This window comes from Alosa alosa, chromosome 1 (genome assembly GCF_017589495.1).
Source record: "Alosa alosa isolate M-15738 ecotype Scorff River chromosome 1, AALO_Geno_1.1, whole genome shotgun sequence".
Lineage (NCBI taxonomy): Eukaryota > Metazoa > Chordata > Actinopteri > Clupeiformes > Clupeidae > Alosa > Alosa alosa.
Genome location: NC_063189.1, coordinates 15,460,719 through 15,482,413, shown reverse-complemented (window position 1 = coordinate 15,482,413; position 21,695 = coordinate 15,460,719). Strand labels below are relative to the sequence as shown.

At 39.9% G+C, this 21,695-nt stretch overlaps 1 protein-coding gene across 5 annotated transcripts; it reads right to left on the bottom strand.

Moving 5' to 3' along the window:
• Positions 1-3,632: 3,632 nt before the first annotated feature.
• slc24a2 (solute carrier family 24 member 2) lies at positions 3,633-21,223 on the bottom strand. Of its 5 annotated transcripts, none has more exons than XM_048254382.1 (11): positions 21,136-21,223; positions 17,783-18,873; positions 16,015-16,071; positions 11,262-11,297; positions 10,409-10,517; positions 9,458-9,553; positions 9,247-9,320; positions 7,961-8,095; positions 7,463-7,552; positions 6,078-6,244; positions 3,633-5,638 (listed from the first exon to the last, which is right to left on the bottom strand). In XM_048254382.1, the coding sequence occupies exons 2-11, from the start codon at positions 18,713-18,715 to the stop codon at positions 5,389-5,391; spliced, it is 1,947 nt and encodes a 648-aa protein (XP_048110339.1). In that variant the 5' UTR covers positions 18,716-18,873; positions 21,136-21,223; the 3' UTR covers positions 3,633-5,388. The 5 variants fall into 5 exon arrangements, with proteins under 5 accessions (XP_048110339.1, XP_048110332.1, XP_048110348.1 ...); XM_048254375.1 differs by having other exon boundaries at positions 21,010-21,208; XM_048254391.1 differs by having other exon boundaries at positions 9,458-9,529; positions 21,010-21,208.
• Positions 21,224-21,695: the final 472 nt, after the last annotated feature.

The window sequence follows — 21,695 nt, the reverse complement described above, 5'->3', positions numbered from 1 at the left end:
CGGTTAGCATCATTAGCACACTGCACACATTTGTTCAAAACTGTTGCATTCAAATTGACTGCTAAATTCTAATAATCTTAAATTCCGATGTAAATGGAAAAGTATTTTCCAAGACTCAAACAGGCTTATCCCAAGGAGAAAAAATATTAATTTAAAACTTAAACACATGTGGGGAAACTGAACAGTCTAACCAGTAGACTATGATAAATTAGCAAATTAAGCTGGGCTACTTTGTTTACAATATTTCCAGGCTTCAACCAGTGCTGCTTTTCATTCAGACTTATGTGCACGTATGTATTTATTTGAGTGTTTTTCATGATTGTGTTGCTGTTTCTTTTCCCTGTTTGCTTTGATTGATAACTGAGGTGATTCAAATCAGAGGAAGGTTAAGTTTAAAATAAAAGTGTCTATTATGTCTATGTGGGAGCTCACTAAGTGCGAACCAGGATGCGTCACCTACAGGAGCCCAGATGACCAATAATAGCCTTGCCAATGAGCTTGTGATTTTACTTAACCCGGCGTGAAAAAAAACCTCGAAATCTGAATTTAAAACAACGTTTACAAGCAAAAACATTTACAAAAAATAATTTCCATAGGCTACAGGTTCGAATATTAAGAGATCCCTAAAATTCGTTCGAATATCTTTAATTTTTAAAATAATCGAATTATATTCGAATAACGAAGTTCTGAGTCAAAGCCCTAGTGTGTGTGTGTGTGTGTGTGTTTGAACATGTGTGATGTCACACAAATGTATGTGTGAGTGAAAGAGACAGCGTTCAGTAGGGGCTGCAAAGCCGGCAAACAGGAAGTCAGATCATATCTTAGCAACACTTTCACTTGGTGAGTGGACTCGTGGATCCATTGTAAGGACACACATAAACTGTGATGCCCTTTGACCTCTTAGGGACACTGCAATTAGCAAACATGTGTTTTGAGTTTTTGGATGTTGTGCACTTAACTTTTGACACATATGCCCAATTTTCAAAAATGAGGTAGCCTACTGTTGGAATCCTTGGATCCTCCACTATCTGCTGCTGTTGGTGCATCTGAGCAAGCACACTTGTGCAGTTCCTCGAAAATGTATCTAGTTATTATTATGCAACTTTCTTCTATAATTACAGGAGATGAGCTCATATCTCAGCAACGCTTTCACGTATCAAAACCAAACTTGGTACATGGACTCAGGACCCCATTCTAAGGACGCACAATAAATTAGGTGTCCTTTGACCACTAGGGGTGCTATAATTAACAACACTTTCATGTATATCGAAATCAAACTTGGTATGTGGACTCATGACCCCATCTTGAGGACACAGAATAAATGTGCATGTCAAAGCCTATCAAAATTGACAGCACAGCTGTCAAAGTGAATGTGACTATATCTCAGCCAAATGTCTGATGTAATAGCATTGAGTTGCCATGGCAACTCTGGCTGCTTGGCCCCCTCATTGCTGCTTGCAGGTATATTTTCTTTAACATTACTTCTCATTCACCAAGTGATGAACAGAGCAGCTTTTAACTGAGGAGCTTCTGAAGTTTGAGAAAACATGTGTGCAGGATGGAATAATCTTTGTGGAAGAGGAAGCACAGCTATTCAGAGATACGCCTTAGATGAAATTTAAATAAATTCGGTTGGTAAATACTGTTCACTGTAAAGTCTATTGTTCTATTGCATATGGCAGCCATCTCAAGTGCATATTCAAAGCAGAGCGTTCATGGAGATGAGGTGAAAAAAGGAGTGAGGAGAAGTTTGGACGAGTCAGACAGTCCATGGAACTTGTCATCGCAGATCTATGACAGGTGAATGGAATGACAGCTTTATACATGTATTTTACACTGTTTGAGGCCATTAATTTTATGTGGTTGGAAAATTGTAATGCTGAGGTTTGTGCTTGCATTGTATTGCTTTTAAAAGCGTTTACCCCCTCTGTCTTTGTTGAGGACACCACTGCTGTTGAAAGATATGAGAATGTCCTGCAGATCAAGCAAGGTCCTAGGTCCAAGTCCAAGGGGATGGAGTGGATGTGTGCGGTGGAAGAGAAGTTGAGGAGGTAACAGCAGCCTCCAATGCATACTTTGTCTTCTGCTTTACTTAGTATCCTCTCATGAACAAATGCTGTCTTTCTGTGTGTGTGTGTGTGTGTGTGTGTGTGTGTGTGTGTGTGTGTGTGTGTGTTAGTCTTTTTTTTTTTTTTTTAGGCTTTTGCCTTTTTTTTTTTTTTTTTTAAAGGAACCATATGTAAGATTGTGGCCAAAACTGGTACTGCAATCACTTTCAAATTACTGTAGAGAGGTGTAGCCCCTCCCCCTCCCCCCTGACTTGAGATTGCCAACCCTACTGACTTTATGATTAGTAGATAAGTGGAGGGTGGCGCATCAGGCCAAAACACAACATGACATGACAAAACACAACATCAACATCAGTTGAGGGCTGCAACTTCACTTTAAAAATGACAATATTCTGGCCGGACTACTGTTGTCAGTGATATAAGTATTTGAAATGAACCATGAGCCATTTTATGATTAATTGAATTTATGTGTTACATACGGTTCTTTTAAGTATATTTTTTTGGCCTTTTTATGCCTTTAATGATAGTGACAGTGGAGAGTGACAGGAAGCGAATGGGAGAGAGAGCAGGGGAGGGAGCCGGAAGGGACCACGGGGCGGGAATCGAACCCGGGTCGCTGGTGTACAGTGCAGGTGCCCCAGCCAGTTGCGCCACAGCTGGGGCTGGCTCTCGCCTTTTTTAATGGCACATCTTATTATGCATGTAATTGTAATGATCGGAATGTGTTTATGATTTTTTTGTGATGTTCTGAACATTGTGACATTGCATTGTACGTGACACAGAGTCTAGCAGTATTAAACTTTACATTCCCGCTAATTTTCCACTATTAAGGCTTGCTAAGTGTTTTCTGAGATAATTCTCCAAAATCGTTCTGTTCAGAAGAGAGTTCTCCCACATCCACATCACCGGATGAGCCCTTGAGTAAGACACCCAACTGCTCCCCGGGCACCGTATTAAGGGGCTGCCCACTGCTCCGGGTGTGTATGTGTGCTCCTAGTGTGCTCACTGTGTGTGTGTGTGCAAAGCTAGCTATACAAATTTGGTGCAGTGCACACACAAGTCATACGTAGCACCGCTACAGTGTTCCTATGGACAGTCATGTGCTGTCATGTTACCATCTTGTAGCTCACACTTCAATCAAATGAAATTTAAAAATGTTTTGGCTGGAATGTACCTCACCTGTATGCATCTACTGCCAATGTGCCACAGTAACAAGACGTAGTGCAAATGGGCACATTCCCTTGTTGGAAGTAACACTGAACCAAGGTCTCAGCTTTATAAAGAAAGACAACCCAATACACTGACAAGGAAGACTAGAGGTGTTGTGCACAAGGCAATTGACTTGTTGTTCTCCTATAGTTCAGAAGTTGTCATCTCCCTTTCGGAGGGTACTACTACTACACATATTTTCCTATGTAACTAAGTGCTTCTAGAAAGTGAAACTTGTATCAGTACTCTAAACAAAGCAATCTTTTGTGATACAGGGTTCACAGCTGTAATTCACACAGACATGTCTGCCAAAATGTTTATCATGTCCCCTGGACTTGCGAACACCACACAACGTCTCTTTAGTATTCAGTTTATTTTCAATAATGGTCAAGTCATATGTACAATCAAAATGGATACAATACATGTTCCCTTATCTATAAAACGCTCAGAATTTGACTGCAATGGTGGTTGTAGCTCAAATGATTACAGAAGGATCTGCAAAAACAAGGGATGTGTTCATGGGTAGCAAGTTCAAATAGTCTGCTTAGAAATTGAACACAAACACGTTGAACAATTTAAACGGAGCATATTTCATACAATCTGCCCTGAATAGGACAATTTATACATATTAAACATATCCCATATAAATTGGTCTTGTCCATCCCTGTGCCTAGTAAAAGCTGTGATGATGTGTTTAGAGAATACTGCTTGAGACCAATAAATACTCTATGCATAGGTGTGCATTCTGAAAGAGCTCCCTACATTTTTATTAACAAATCACAAATCATTGCAGTGTGATATAAGAAACATATGCATTTGATATGTGAACCTAAAACCCCATAATTACACATTTACAATTATAAGTGATATATGAGCGGCCATTGGGAATATGTGTCAGTGCTGATCATTAATTTTTGTCTACAGATATAAAACTTCATCGGGAATGTGAACAGGATAGACTGCCATATATTATTACATCAAAACCCCATATTATGAAATAATGTCCATTTTTTCATCTGTGTGCTTGTTGACATTTTGAGCATGTTGTGTAAATGTGTATGTGTGTTTGTCACAGTCTGTGCCAACAGGTAGCTTTATTTGATATAGAACTACAAACCCAAGTACTACTCTTATGGCTTGTGGCCAATGGTTACTGGATAATAAAAGTTGATGCAAAGAAATTAAATGTAAGCAAGCAAACCAACAAACATACATTCAAGTGATCAACAAGTGACTGATCAACACCATACCATGACATGAAGCAAATTTATCCTGTCATTCTGCAAGCTTTGGAAACTGAGTGTGAAATTTTACATTCATTGTTGCGACAGAAGGCTCCGGCTTGCATATGCCTCTGTGGAGTGCACCATACCAACTTCAAAGTGGATTGTTATAAATATAAATATAATTGACAGTAAATACACATTTATAGATAAATATATTCCTTTCACTGGCATTGTCAGCGCTAATATACAGTTTCCGAGGACATGCCATACGCCTCCTAAGACAAAGACACACTCGTTCCTCCTCCTTTAGATAGCTTGTCCCTGTGTTTTGTGCATTGCCATCCTGTGCTCCTGTAGCATGGTATCCTCATATCGTTATGTCTTCAGACTTTTGGTATCACTAGTTCAGTCACTTCATGTGCTCTTGTCCCAGATCACAGCCTCAGCAGCAGAAGCAGCATTTTGGACTGACAGCTGGTTTGCCATTGCTGCTCTCATAGTGTGTCCTCAGGTGGGAAAACACAGTCAGCAGTCTCTTTTTTTTGCTTTCGTGTAAATCTTTTGAAGACATAATTCCACCAGTATCACTTGATGCAATACTATATTATGGGCATTTATAGGTACCCCATAGCTGTGTAGTTTTATTCTGATGTTATATTTAGGCTTGGTGTCTGCTCTTGGTGTCCAGATGACCTGACCCCATGTTAGGGGGTGTGGAAGAGGAGAGTGGTGTCTTTGAGTTTTAGTACAAAAGAATAGAAGACCTCAGCAGTGGCGTCCACAGTGCAGATGTTGGGTGTCCACACATGCATTTGTGTGAACACTGCGCGAGTATTGTGAAGTCTCATGGTTGGTCAGGCTTGGGGAGGCCAGCGGTCTCATGCTCAGATGGACACGGGACAGCTGATGACTTTGTCCTCCAGCATGACGGACACAATGAGGAAGACGAAGTAGAGCAGGAACATGAGCATACCGAGCAGCTTGCTCATCCTCCACTTGCAGGCGGCGATGGAGATGATGACAAACAGCAGCATGAGGAAGAGCAGGACAATGGCACAGAAAAGCCCAGCACTGCTTACTGACACTGGTGCCATGTTGTTCGCAAACGAATACAGCAACCAGGGAAATGGCAACCTACAGAAAGGAAACGCAGCAGTTAGAATCAATCGGTTGAGGGTTTGGAGGGGGGCACAAAAGTTGAACTACTCACAAATGCAAACAAGAATGAATAGCTCAGAAATTACAAAACTATGCCAACTGTGTCTGGCTTGATGAAACTGCTTGACTTCACGGACATTTACAATGTCTTGTGTTGTCATTTTCTGAACTTGATAGGCCTTTTGAGTGACATATGTTTTGCAATCTTGGACATTTCTTTGCAAACAAAAATTTGTGTATTATTTATGAGCCACCAAATGTATGAAACACACTTGTACATATAAAAAGGTGGTAAGTAGTGATGAATTGATTGATTGATTGTTTCGACCTTTAATACTCATCAATGTCTTGGTTTGTATATACGTTTGCTCATGAGTTACTGGGCTTTCATCAGCATTGTGTGCATCATTCTTACCCAACGGTGATGTCAAATATGTTGGACCCTACAGAGCTTGACACAGCCATGTCTCCAAGACCTTTGCGAGCCACTATGACACTGGTGATTAGGTCAGGGATTGAGGTACCAGCGGCTAATATAGTCAATCCCATTATCTCTTCTGTAATCCAAAAGGTCTCTCCAACCTGCAAAATAAGTTGACAATAGCTGTATAACATGTTCCCTTAAAGTACATTTACATTTAAAGTGTAGAGGATTACCAACTACACTTAATTCATTTGCATGCAAAAACACCTAATTTCTAAAAACACCCCCAAATATACAGGTAATATTACATAACACCAAAACACTTGTGTATTTGTTGTGATGTGCATTGTTGTGGTTTCATTTTCAAAACTGTATTTTAAGTTGAGAACAACAATGAAAGCATTGCACCTAGAACTGTATATCTCTTGCAGTGTTGACTCTTTGTTTGGATTAAGCAACGAGAGGACTTTAAAGTGTTTGTCTGCTTGCTAAGAACAGTTAATTGGCTTTACGATAAGAGGATTTTTTTAGCATGCCAGAACAAGCTGTCTGATATTCCCCAGATACATGACCTCCTGCAATCAATCAAATGTTAGACCATAGGTCAAAGTGAAACAGAGGTGATGTGAATTCCAAACAGTTGCTGCAATTTATGAAGAAAACATATTGTATTAATTATGTATATATATATACATACTGTATCAACACTTAGGTTTGATGGTAACAGGCTATTTGTGAGGCTGAAACAGTGGAGGCACACAATGGCTATTGAATATTTATTATTTGCTAAAATCTGTAAATTCAGTACATTTAACTTAAATGCATCAATAATGATTAGGGTTGGGCACCGAAACACGGTTCTTATATGGTACCGGTGCCGACCTGCCAGTTCCATGGCAAGCGGTTTTAACATACTCTATGGCAAGCCGCCTACACTACATAAACTTGAAAGCAGATCTTACCATTGTACATATATGGCAAGCTGTTTTAACATTTAAATGTATTAAGCGTAGAAGCAATGAGATATTGATAGTAAATTGAATATAACAGTTTAATTTCATGTTCAAATTTGAATCAATAAAAAAAAGCAATTCATGCTTTAGACTATTCTCGTGTAAAAACAAAGTAGCCTACCGGTTCAGGCACCGTTTTGGCACCGGCACCGTTTTTAAAAGTATCGATTTAGCACCAGTATCAGATAAAACCCAAACGATACCCAACCCTAGTAATGATTAAGTCAACTCGATTGATGGGAGCTGTCATGACCTTTATGCAGTACTTTTGCTTGAAGGGAGATTCATAATTGGGCTCCAACAGAGAAACAATATTCTCTTAAATCATAGGGCTTGTGTGGAATGTCCATGTCAAATGCTTACCTGGTGAGCCCACCACACCATCAGATAGGAGAATGCTGCGATCCAACTGATGGACCCAAGGAAGGTGATAGGGAAGAACGGCTTTGCAGACTGAAGGGAAAATGATGAGGACTCCATTAGAACATAATTATCTATATAGTAACATTTTCACTGTGTTAATTCTCACATTTTGCTATAATGGGCTTTAGTAACAGATTTTTGTTAAGAAACATTTGATTGTGATTTATTTTAACATCTAAACCTTAAAAAATAAGAAATGATGAACTGATAGTACCACTTTACCTTTTTATTGAACTAACCTGCAGGTAGTGTAGTGCAGTGTATTTATGTCTTGGCAATGTGAATCCTTTGGAATCTTATTAAACTTATTGGTGACAGTCAATTCACTTTTTAAACTAGCTGCCACAAATGATATGTTGCTACTTCAGTGCTTCATTAATCTGGCTTGATTTTGATCACCAAACCCTAACCCTGTCTCAAAGGAGCAAAATATCTCACATCTTTCCTGACATCCGGCAAGGTGAGCCACAGAGGGAAGACAATAGGAAAGATGAGGAGGTATGTCAGTCTCTTGCGGTTGGTATCTGGCCATGCCAAACTGAGGGGCTTATCCTCATCTTCCTCTTCTTCCTCCTGGATGATACAGAAATACAAACATGACTCTGATGAGGTCAAGATAGAGATAGATAGATAGATAGATACTTTATTGATCCCCAAGGGGAAATTCAAGGTCTCAGTAGCATACAGACATCACACACAACATTCACTAACAGCAGAAAAAGTAATTAAAAGTATATAATGTAAAAAACACAACTAAGCAATAAGGACAGTAGAAGATAAAGAATATACTAAAATACAAATTATACTAAATAACACTAAATCTAAATCAAGTCTAAAAACAGTATCCACATAGTGGGTGATTAATCATGAGGCACTTGCAATGACTGAGGCAGGGACTGAGCCTGTGATTCTCTGTGCATAGTAAGGTAAGGTGCTCTGTGTGAGTGAGTGTCATGGTGATGGTGCAAATGAGTAAGTCCAACAGTGCTACAGTGCAAGAATAAAGTCTAGAGACCAGCATAAAATAAATATGGACATATAAGAGAGTAGCCAAGGTAATATAAAAAAACTATATCTATATATATATATATATATATATATATATATATATATATAAATATCTATAACTATATTAAGTAAAGGTATAAGTGTGGCCACAATCCGGCTGTGGGATGGAGGGAGCCTCAAGCCTATCACTGAGTTTCAGTTCTGAGTTTAAACTGTAAGCTTTGATTATTTCAGATCACTGCTCATATACATTTACTTAAATTAAATTAAAAAAAACGTTATATTGAAAACATATTTCTACACACCAAAACTTGATTATACATCTTGTAACAGCAGTGCTCAATAGTCAAAACTAGGGCAAGGAATTGATTTTTCTTGTAGGAGTCATGTACACATTTGCACAAGGACACACTAATCCCGGCGCAGTGAGCTGCCTGCAACTACAGCGGCGCTCGGGGAGCAGTGAGGGGTTAGGTGCCTTGCTCAAGGTGCCTACTGGTCGGGGTTCGAACCGGCAACCCTCCGGTTACAAGTCCGAAGCGCTAACCAGTAGGCCACGGCTGCACCTAACTTTGCATCTTTTTTCCTGGATGAATGAAAAGTCTACTCCCTACATCAGCCTTTGATGGTGTGAATTGTTCTTGGAAGGACTGACATGGACACGGATATATATACAGGGACCTGTGAGTATAAGCACACTGGACTGACACCCTTACCCCTCCAACAGCGCTGCCATTCATGGGTGGTGTGACCTCCACTGCAACATTCGAGCTGTTAGGGAGATTTTTGTCTGCAGAAGAGGGAAATAAACAGTTGAGGATGCTGGACAGATTCTGTTTTAAAAATTAAAACAATATTAATGTGCAAAAAAAAAAAAAGGATTGCTTTTGTGGTATTGTTATTTCTACAATGCAAGATAGTACCAACCCCCATTGATTTCGTCCTCGCCTTTCCTCTTTGCAATGTTACGCATTTGAACAACTTTCTCTTTGAATCTCCCTGAAAAAGTAGAATAATCAGTGTCTGGGCACAAAAAAAGAGAAATGCGTGAAAACCCATCCAGACACTTAAATAACAGAAAAGATGCTTTGTCATGATGCAATTAGGCTAGCATGTCATGTATGTTGTGCATTCTGATTGTTATGTCACATGGATGGACAATCTTACATGTCTAATAGGTCTACACAAGGTTCAGTTGACAGGCATTAATTGGCTTAGGAATGTTCCCAGCAAGATCTGAGATCCTTAAATAGTGACCAGGCTGCACTTAACACATTCAGAAACATGTACACATACTGACCACTCAGAAACATGCACTCATACTGACCACTTAGAAACATGCACACATACTGACCACTCAGAAACATGCACACATACTGACCACTCATAACACTTTCCGCCCTCATCAACAATCTTTTGTGTATCAGCACACTTTTTGGCTTAGTTCTGTAACTATTTAAGCCACCAGTTGTTTATAGACCACTGTTCTCTAACTATTAAAGTCTTCAAATGTGTATGGTCAATGTGTACAACATAGGTATGATTTGGGACCATGTATCCATGGTCTCCTGTGCACTTGATAATAAAACACACTTGGATATATAACTATAACATAAAAAACAATGTTAGACAGCAACTCTCAAGCAGTGACATCAGTCTTGCCCAACCCTTAACGCTATCCAACCATTTTATAGAAGACCCGTTGTTTGAATACCTGTTTGAGGACATGGAGAGGATACAGTTAATCATTCCTGACCCTTCCCTATGCCTCGCCTCAAACCTGATATCAGGCCAACAGTATAATCAAGCATGCATGTGCAGAAGATCCCCTTGGGTCTTCCCATCCATCCCACTGGGTGGGAATGAGTCACCGTGTACCTTCACTGAGTGGGTCCAGCGTGTGGATCATGAGCTGAAAGATGCTGTGCCTCATCAGGGTGTTGTGTAGTGATGCTGAGCTTCCTCCTCTCTGCAGGCGAGGCTTAGCCTGTGGGCAGTCACCAGTCCACATTAGCACCAATGTCCGGCAATCAATTTAGCTTTCCCATTCATGCTTTTATGTAAGATGCTAACTACATGAGGGTATTGGCATCAAGTCATTAGCATACATTAATTCTGTATAAAATGCATGCTTTCTTGAACTTTACTTTACTTTGAATAGAAGTCAAAGTTATCATCTTTACATGACAAACAGACATTAAAAAGTAAGTAATGGCATCCTCCTTCAGCTGCACAGCTAGGGATACTTGCACAAAAGCAGAAATGATTGTAAATGGCATAAGATATAGCATAACAGAAAATATATAGATCCCACTTTCAGATAAGGTTGCAAATTTTCATGTCAAACAAATAATTGAGAGTTGCGTGAAATGGTTATGGTTATGGTTCCGCTTTTGTCCGACACACAAATACAAAACAATATAATACTTAAATTTAACAGGGAACAAATTAAGATGTTGGTCAGACTATAATAAGGAGAGTAGCAATAGTAAACAACAATATCAATTCAATCAATAGCCTAATGAAATAAACAATGAAAATGAGGGAAAAAGGCAATATTAAACAATAATGTCCATTCAATCGATAATATAAAAACAATAACATGGTAAGACTACATTAAGGAGAATATCAATAATAAACAACAATGTCAAATTAATCAACAGCCTAATGGAAATAAACAATATTATACAAACCATAACGAAATACTTGAAAATAAACAAAATGAACATACCGATAACTTGTGCTCATCAGGCTCGGGTTCTGGAGCCTTTAGAGGAGAGAACAGAAGACTGTGAGCATAATCATTTTGTGTTACTGACTGTGTAGCTATATGCATAACTGCCGACGTGCGCGACAGAGGCAGAAATGAACTAGGCAGGTCCAAATGAAAGCAGCCTGGCATGGAGTTCTACTGTGGTCGGATATAAGTCCATTAATGCATACATTTAAACATGTTACACTAAAGACGGTGTCTGCAGACTAGTCTCACACAGACACTCAAATGACCACATTTCAAATGATCAAATCCTTAAATTTGCTCCTTCGCTGTGCTGGAGGAGATGCTGTATGATACAGGTAGCTGTTTCAGTGCCTGGTTGAAATGAAAGGTTAACTGCAGTTCACTGTTAGAGAAAAGGGGCCTGCAGAGCTTGCTATTGGTGGTATCAAATAAACCATGCCCTGTCCATCAAAAGAATCATTTTTAGTGTCAATATTTAGTATCAATAGTATCAATTTATAGTGTCAACTATAAATCATTTTAATTCTACCAAGGCACTGAAACTTCCCTTAAGAATGGCTCTTGTTATCTGTTCTGTGAGTGTACACAAAATGATTTGACACAGTGATAAACCCGTGATAAAACTTGGTTCAGTAACTGAGTCTGCAGACACTGGCATTTGCTTTGAAGAGGGATTACTGAGCAAGGACGCACCAGCATCTTTTACAGGACATATACAGTACTTGTCATTTTTAAAATCTGCCATAAGAAACAGACAATTGCTGTGTTATTCTTAACTTGAATGTGGATACAGTATGATACCATAGCAAGCAGTATTTTTGTTTGTGAGATGTAACTTGTGGGAAATAAAGCTTTTCCATGTTTACAGAAAAAACAGTTTGGCTTTGGAGCGAGGCAAATGATCTCAGACAGACATATCTCCTGTAGGCTTATTTCATCGAGACGGACCAGCACAAAAGCTCAAATAGTACAATCAAGGAGATTTGAGTTAATTGCCATATATAGTTAAGACTGTAATACCAGTTAATGACAAAATTAGTGATTGTACCTCCATGTTCAAAATTAACTTCATGATGCAAGGAAAATATGTCTATACAGCTAAAATATGTTTCGGAGAGGTTATCAACAAAACTGAGCACAAAGAGGTAATGTTGAATGTAGTTATAATAATAATTTGACCTGTAAAAAATACTAAATGAACAGTCAGATTGAATTGAGAAGTGTGATGTGTTGGATAAGGAGCAACATTCAAACAGACACAAACACAAAAGCAACTTGTCTCTAAATCAAAGGTACTAATGTTTTTCTCTCGAACATAGCAGAAAATAGCAGATATATTGTGGAAAGACTGCCTTTGAACAAACACAAAACACATAGCAGGGAGGTGATGCATCAGTAAAAAGCTACCTTTGACAGGATTAGACATCACAAATGGAAAATATTTTAGTGTGCATGTGTGTTCAAATGTCAGAATATTCTACTGTTCTTAATCTTACTAAATCCATTCCTCATATTAATCTCTATCCATTTGTCTGTTGACAGCTTTGGTGTCCTCCAATAAAAGATTCTCGGCTAGCTAGAATAATATGATATACTTTTGACACTGTCAAAAATGTCAGCTCTCATTGTCAAAAGTTATGCATACATGGAGGTTCAAATTGACACCTTGATATCAAGTGTGCAGGTACTTGCAGCCAAAAATAGGTTGGCATGGGAACCTGAGCACAGGCAGGGTAATTGAGTCTAATCACTGCCATGTCCTGTTGCAGCTTAAGGACGTTGCACGTTTCTCCCTGACCCTAAGCTCTGTACTCCTCCCTCACTGCTGGGAGTTACGACACTCACATTTCAGAACCCTCTCCCTCTTGCCACACCTTCCTGTAAGCTGATTGGTGAGTCTTAGCTTAAACACAGAAAGAGAAAAGCCTGTTCGGTAACACTTTACTTGAAGGTTTCTACATAAGAGTGACATGACACTGTCATGAACACATGACACTGTCATGACACATGAACCCTAATCCTAACTTGTCATGACAAAAACCGAAAAACACTTAATGACAAGAAGCGTTATGTCATAAACGTTTATGACTTGTTTATAATGTTTATGACACGTTCATGACAGTGTCAAGTCACTCTTATGTAGATACCTTCAAGTGAAGTGTAACCGCCTGTTCTAGAGCAGCAATGACAACATGATAAGAGACTAGCCCAACCAAAGAGAGCCCACCATATACTGCAGCTATGGATAATGGATGCTCCATTGTGAGATGAATTGGATAGTCTCCTGGGGAAATTACTATCATATCTCTCAGTAGAGCTTACAATTACTGTGAACTACAACAAAGGATAGCACAATTCTGCTCTTGGACATGATCTAAATATACTGTAAGCCAACTAGTAAGGGGCTGCTATCTTACTCACCATAATAAGATTAATGCCTCAAGGGATAATTATGTAAATACGTCCTGAGCTGGTATCATGAGCTGATTTGTCAGAATATCTTCACCAGGAATCAATTAGAAACTCTAACTATTACAGACTCCAGAGACCCTGCCTAGATGTGTTGCCTGCATGCAAGTATGAGCACAATTTATGTCAGTTATGCAGCAGAGACACACACTGATTTCCTAATGGATAATGGAACTTTTTTCCATTAACCATGACAATAATGGGTGATTCTAGTTTGTCCATGTCTGCATTACCACACCTTCGGCATCTTAACTGAAATGTTATTTAGTAGTCACTGCATTGGAAATAGGCTGTTACCACCTGCAGATTTATTTCAAGGAGTTTATTTTAGCAGGGATTGTTACCTCTGCAGTTCTCTGTCAACTCTTCCATCAGTATTTGTAATGAGATATGGAGCATACATCTCACACTATCAGCCTCTAAGCGCATGGTGCCTGCCATAATGCTACCCATAACCGGCTTTCCAGACCACCCATTCAGCAACATGTACACTAAAACTCTTACTCTATCTAAAACCTCTCACAAGAAAGCAAATATCTGGCTTCATATTTTTTATACTATAATCAAACCTTTGTTGTGCAACTGCCCTCTTAATTCTATGTGCTGTCTTCTGTAAAACTGTTACTGATTCCTTACTCTGACCCATTGTACATCATTCCCTACAGAAGAGACACAATGAATATTCTCACATTGAACCAAAAGTCAGACTTTAAAGCAAATAATTTGCTTTAACAACATTACTTTTAAAAGTACACAGCCACCGGAAAAACTGCTATCTTAAAGGCACAAAGAATGTGGCATCTCTGAATAAGACATCTAGCTTCTTTAAGGAGTGGCCACACTTGGGTAAAAAAGTCCCTGGAGAACTAAAGAGGATTAATGGAAAAGGATAAGCGCATTTAGACACAAGTGACTTTCAACCCAGTGTGTGAACTCCCAGAGCAGCCTAACAAGCCACAATGTGACAACTAAACCTGACGTTTTTCAGCCTTTTTTGATCTGATCACAGAACACAAAGAACACGATGCACACACTGGAGTATAGCTGTTGTAATTGTGAGTAACAATGGCAAACACCTCATAATGAAGCCTAATGAAGTGCCCTTATAGCATTCATCTCATGATCCTCAAGATCTTGCATTCTTCAATTGTTTCCTGAAACTGCCTACAATAATATAATGCCTATAAAAATGTATTCTTCAAAAACTTCACTGTGCATGCTATTTTTCCATTTCAATTTAGATTTCCACTCATGGCCACTTTAGACTACAAGTGAGACTTTTCCAAAACAAATAAAACAATATCCAATGCAATATATATATTATAACCACTTGATTAACCATATGGTAGTGGAATGTATAGGCCACTCTGTTAATTCACAGGGGGTTTGTTGCCGTCACTCTTGGTAAGCAGTTGATAAGGGATTTAAAGTATTTCTGACTTTCTGACTTAGAAACACAAGGGTGGAAGAACAACATTTCCAAGCAAATTGTGAGCTCTCATAATGACACTTCAGTCTCAGTTCTCTTCTCTATTCGTTAGAGGTCTTGAACTAAACAGACCAAGCCTCAGCATGTTGAAATGTTTCAGAGGACTACTCTACGTACTTCATGTGAAGTGGGGGTTGTGATTTTCTGGGGACAGTCAGAGGCACCTGTTTATATATAGGTAAGCTAATTGGATCACAAGCTTGAATTGGGATTACCTCTGAACTAGCCCAGGGAGCAGCCAAACATAGTTCATGGGCTGTTGGACCACATGAAACCTGCCTCTGCCAACAGCAAGAAAGTTTGTTCAAAAGTTTGTTTGCCAAATGTAAAAAAAACTAAATGAGTGCAACTTATTTACTTTTGGCTATCCCCCTCTGAGTAATTGGACAGATCATTGGTTTTCTTTAAAGGCAAGTAGTCTTGCCAATGCAAGAAGAATGACCATCAAGACACAAGTATGTGTCTTGAAATTGGATAAATAGTGTAAATACTGTACAGCAATGCATTTTCATTTGATTGATTATTTTAATTTATACCGATATCCAACGTTTGTACATGGATACTGTACATTTAAAAGTACTGCTTGCTGGAATCATATACTGTATGTTTGTTGTATATGGATGATTTGGAAAATATGGAACAACATCCTTACATGTTCAACAAAAGGATTTTTTTTGGCTGTTTCTCCTGCAAGACTACAGTGGTAGTGGGTACAGTATATGTCCCTGATGCTTGCAAGAAGGGATCTCTACTTTGCTGAAACAAGCTGAAACTATTGCAGTTCACCTGTGCTCCGTATGACGGATTGCATATAGCATCAGAAAGTAATGAATCGGACTCCAACTGCACAAAAGAAACACAACAGGTTTGACATATCTTTCAGAAGATGATATGCATCACTGTATACTCTAGTTATTGCTTTAGTTGCCAATTTGAATGGCTGAGTTCCATTGATTTAGCATTTATGCTTTGCTTCACTTTGATCACCTGTTTTGTCTGTGCAGTTTGTGAGGTGACATTATAAAGACAGTATACGATCAGTAAGCAAGTCATTACACAAGCTTACAGCATGCAGTACAGAACACACATGTGAATGTGAAAGGCGTTTGATCTGCAAGGTCTGAAGGTTCATATTAACCTCAGGTCCATCATGTTGGCAAAATGCTCTGTGACTTTGACAACCCTGACAAGTTAAAAACTCTAATAAAAGAAAAAAAAAATGGTTTGATTCTTATCTGGTTATTTAGATAGAACTCTTGAATGTAACTCATGGTATGCTAGTTACAGGGGATTGTGCCATTGTGTGGCTGGTCCGTGTTTATGCTGTCTGAGAATATTTGCCACGCAAGCTAAGGTTCTTCCAACTGGGGTTGATATCACATCACGCTTGACCTTACTTCCCACAAGCACTAACAACCTTTTTCAGTCCATATCACTCTGTGAGTTTAGGGGAAATGGAAAAAAACGTTGGATTTTGAACGAATGCCGTTCCTTGATTGACTCAGTAAAACAGGAAAGGACACATGCCTGGGTCATGGGGGAACTAGGGTACCAGGAGTATTCCCATCACAAAGGGACACACTGCTGTGTACTCAATCCTCTGGTAAAATACATTGTTTTTGTTTGTTTGTTCTCAAATTACAGTCAAGAAACATACACTATAATACAATGCTGTTTCTAATTTGTAAGGAGGTCAGAATTTGGTCACATGATGGAGCAACTCATTAACCGCACAGGTGATAGCTGAAATGTAAATTACTCAAATATGGCATTTCATCCAATTATACTTTGCATTATTGTTAAGTGGCATATACCAAAAAACATTTGAGGCCTTCTAAGACAGGCATACCAGCTTCCAAAAGAGGCCTTGTGACCTGCTGGGAGTGTTGGAATTGGTGTGGGGGACTGGGATTTGGAGGAGGAGTTAGTGTTCAGCAGGTAAGCTAGTTTCTGGTGGCTCTAGTTAGGCACAGTAAGTAAGTATGGCTAACTGATCTGGCTGGGACCCAAGTCCTTGGGTAGCCTGAAGATCACCTCTGCCTGCGCAAAATGAGAGCTTAGTCAGCACATGTACCATAAAGGAACTACCAATGCCAGCACTGCACAGGTGACACCTTAAGACAAATCTTTATCCATCAGTAGATGAAGATAGAAGGTTTTGGATGGCACATCCCACTATCCCCCAGAACTTCATTTTGAGAACTATGGTTCATCACAGAAAGAACTTCTAGGTATAAGTAAGCCAAGACCACTATTTTTGAGTTCAGTACAGTGTAAAGTGTGAAGCAATGGCTACCAAAAGATGGGTACAATAAAGAGATTGAGTGGAGATGGACAGAAAAAATCATTATTGAATAAATTCAGGTGCTAAGAGTAGGTGTGACCATGTATTTGCCCCAGTTGTGAACTGAACCAGCTGATTCTGCACCCAGAATGTCTCCCTACTGGTTACAGTATCAGTAAGTTCAGATGGTTTACCGGTGACTGATGTGAATCTCATGACTTCTGAACCCAGGTTTCTTCTCCCTTGCTAACCATCATTGACCACACTCACCTTGGGAGCAGAGTCCAGCTCATCCACCTGGTTCTGGCCCAATAAGCTCTTGACCTTAACTTCGACCGAAGCATTGAACTTCATAAAGGTCACATAGGAAATGTAGCACGAAAGGAGGCCGATACTTTCATAATAGGTGATGTAGTTATCCAGGAAGAACACAATGAGCATCAACAGGCCTATGATGTAAAAGGACACATCCCGGAAAAGGGGCCACCATGTGAGGTTGAGGATCTCCCGGGAGAAGATTGCACACATCCCAATGACAAACAGGATGTTAAATACGGCCGAGCCCACAATGGTGCCAATGCCCACGTTGCTGTGAGAGACAAAGACCCCGATGACGGAGGTGAATAGCTCTGGAGCGGACCCACCGGCCGCCATGAAGGTGGCCCCGGCCACATCGTCGGAGATCTCCAGCTTCTCCGTGATGACAGTCAGCGCTGGCACGAAAAACTCGTCGCACACGATAGCTAAGGCGATGAACATGTACAACATCCCAAACATATGCAGCGCCACCCAGCCTTGCCTCCTCTCCTCCAGGGAGAACAAGTCCGTGGGGTAGTCCCCACCTTCCTCTGATGACCGCATGGCAATGGGATGGTCGTCAGGGGAGGCAGTGGCGTTGGCGTGCTTATCGCTGGAGAGCAGGGTTCTGTGTGGCGCCGTCTCCAACAACAGGCTGGCATCAGACGAGGAGGAGGAAGAGGAGGACGAAGAGGAACCAAAAAACCAGCTCTGGTAAGCGGGCACTACCGTCCACTTCAAGGCACTCCAAGAGAAGAGCACACACAGCGCCACCAAAACCAGGACGAATCCCATGATGCGAGACGGCCGGAATTTTCTGCGCATGTGAAGCCGATGACTTCTTGTATTCCGGGGGTCCCAGTGAGCCTCACACTGGCCCATGTCTGTGCGGGGGCGAAGAACCATGATGGAGAAGAGGGGAGAGCTTGTGTGACTCCAACAGTCGTGGCTTCAGGCCTAGGGCCCTGTGCACATGGTGCAGCTGTTTGCTTTTTAAATAAAACTGCAGGCGCCTCGGTACCTGACAGGGTCTGGAGTCCCCAAAGGTTTCCTCATAATAGTTCCTGTCAGAGAAAGACAACAAGAGAAAAGAAAGAGGCATTAACATCATAGACAACATCTGTACAACTACAAAAGGCACCATGTTTGGTTGCTGGATTATTGCCCATCATCAAACACAGAGAGAGAACTTTGTAAAAAAAAACATTACACAACTACATAAATATCCCTATCCCCAGGGACTGCATCTGGCTTGGACAACATTTGTATGTGGTAAAGTATGCAACACTAACTACCAAGGCCACAATCTTTGCATTCTGAAATGTGCAGAAACTAAAATTCCCTTTTTGCACATCATTCAGTTTGTTTGTGTACTTTTGTCATGATGTCATGATCTGATGATGTCATCTTCCCATTCTGATTTTTATCTGCCACCGTCTTTATAACCTGTTATAAAACATCTATAAAGGCTTATAGCATATTATCTGAGATTATTCTTCTCAACGGCCATGATCAGATTGGCCTGCAATACTGGAGAGGCTTAGTCCTTGGTGACTACATGCCTCCGATTGGCTAGCACTAGCCATGTGGCAAGTCACATGGCAATCAGACAAAAAACGCATGACATCAACACACATCACCCCCCACAGTGTTCAGTACACAGTATAGTATTTTCTGATCTACTGATTCCATTGTGGCCTATTGGGAACCACTGATTTCACACCACTGCTACAGAAGACAGGAATTAAGTTGGAACAATATCTTTTCAGACATTAGAGAGATTAGGCATCGTTTTCTCACAGAATTCAATTCTACAGTGGGGTGGCCATTCTATGCTGGCAACATTTTATAGCATGTTTCTTCTGCATGAATAAGTCTGCTTATCATTAGTAACTGGAATTTAAACATACACGGCGCTGGCCATGCATGGCCTTGCAGATAAACCCAATCTAGAGCTTGTAAATCTACAGTAAATCTTGCAAGTCTGTTTATCCATGACTGTTTAATTGTGTGAGTTTTATGGCCAAATATGACTTTTATACAGAATGGTAAAACGATGACACTTAATTAAAAGCTGCAGTATTACAGTAGCTTAATATAGGTTGGATCCTTCATTTAAACCTAGCAGTCAGTGGTGACCTCAAGGTGAAAGGTTAAGTAAACTGGTTAGGACAGAAGCAGGTGGTACTAAAGTAGCCTACACTGCCTAGAAGTATGGGCTACCTGGATGGAATTGGTTACTATGATAATGGATAGTGTGAGTAGTCTAGATGAGTCTCCATAATATTTCCCTTTCATTACATAAGTAACATTTGATAGTGTGCATGCACTGGACATACTTGATACTGTATATATTCAGTGACCTGTAGAAAGTTCTGGTTATGCTGAGTAGGCTACTAAAATACAGTCACCAGGCTGAGGACTCTTGTTTCCAAATTGTTATTTGTGTTTTCTTATTTTAGTGTTTTTTTATTTTGCTCAGGGCAATTGTGAAGCACTAAAAACTTGCTTTGGTAGGCTATTACTCTACCTAAATTGATAACCTATTCTACCACCATGAAGTAAAATAAGATTTTTTTTAAAAAATCCTTTTAAAAACGTCTTCAGTGGAAGGCTAATAAGGCTATGGGGTTTAGGATAAGAAGGTTTAAGGCGCATCCTAACACGAGACTTACTTTCACATTGAGCCTTCGCTGCTCTCCCCCCAACCCCACTTTGCCGCCTCACTAACTGCGTTTATTATTGTTATTATCATTATTATTATTATTACCATCATTAGCCTACCTACAGTTTACGTGCATGCCTACGACAATGGATTAATTTCAGCAAATTAATATATGCTAATAACTTGTTTTGTCATGTATGCCTATTGCAAAGTATGAATGGCATAGATTATGCTTCCCTTCATTCTTCAGCAATATGGCCAATAATATGCGGCCTCCAGGCTAAACCAACATTTATAACAACAGTATGCAACAAATTCAATGCAACACTACAAAACTAAGAAATTATCCAAAAGCAATTAGTAGAAAGATAGACTGAAGTTAACACTGCCTTGTGCACTTTACGCAGTTGTCCAATTCCCACATTCACACCAACGTTGAATTCAAACCAAAACAGGCAGAACATGAATCGCTACTTACGCTACGTCTATGTATCTATAAAGCTACATACAATTATTGTATAAAATGTTTTTGAACCTCGTTTTAAGATGTGAGCCAGGGGGGTTTCCAGTCTCTGGCGTTCAATCAAGTCATCGGTTAAAAAGGCGCATCTAGAAGTCCAAAAAGTCAAAGAAAGTAGGGAAAATCAAATAGAATGTTTACCGATGTGTTCGTCTTGTCGATAAAGGAGAAGTCCGAGGCCAGGGAATTATCAGCGAACGCAAATCTCACCGTCTGCCTATGCGTGCTTAGAGATCAAATGTGAGGTTGCCACACAGTGCTTAGCGAGGTACAGGGAGGAGCTAGTGATGACCGCATTACACCTCTTCCCCCACCCATCTGTCCTATCCCAGAGAGCACGCCTGCTCTTAGGCCATGATATAGATGGGTGTAGGTTTACAGGTCTACACTATAACCTTGACTCACACGACTGCTAGTACTGTAAGGAGCCAGATGAGATATCATTTAGTTTGAGTATTTTTTTTTTTCTCATTGGAAGTGCACTTAGAGCTCTCTGCATTATTTCACTATCAGGAAGAACCACGACTGGGAAAGTCATATAATATAGTCTACAAATCCACACATGCTTATGTTGCCAGCAATGTACAATAGGTGAAAAAAATGATGAATGAAATATGAAGTATAGACCTAGGCCTACTTGTTATCTGACAACTAATCGTGTGATGTAAAGCTATGCCTCTTTCAAAGTACATGGTTTTGAC

What these genes read in the sequence shown, in the direction of transcription:
- slc24a2 (XM_048254382.1), bottom strand. Translation starts at nt 18,715, where the DNA reads ATGGTTCTTCGCCCCCGCACAGACATGGGCCAGTGTGAGGCTCACTGG. An exon ending in CTGATGAGCACAAGTTATCG is followed by an intron (nt 10,518 to 11,261) that starts GTATGTTCATTT and finishes GACTGCCCACAG; the next exon opens with GCTAAGCCTCGCCTGCAGAG. An exon ending in TGCCGGATGTCAGGAAAGAT is followed by an intron (nt 7,553 to 7,960) that starts GTGAGATATTTT and finishes TTTTCCCTTCAG; the next exon opens with TCTGCAAAGCCGTTCTTCCC.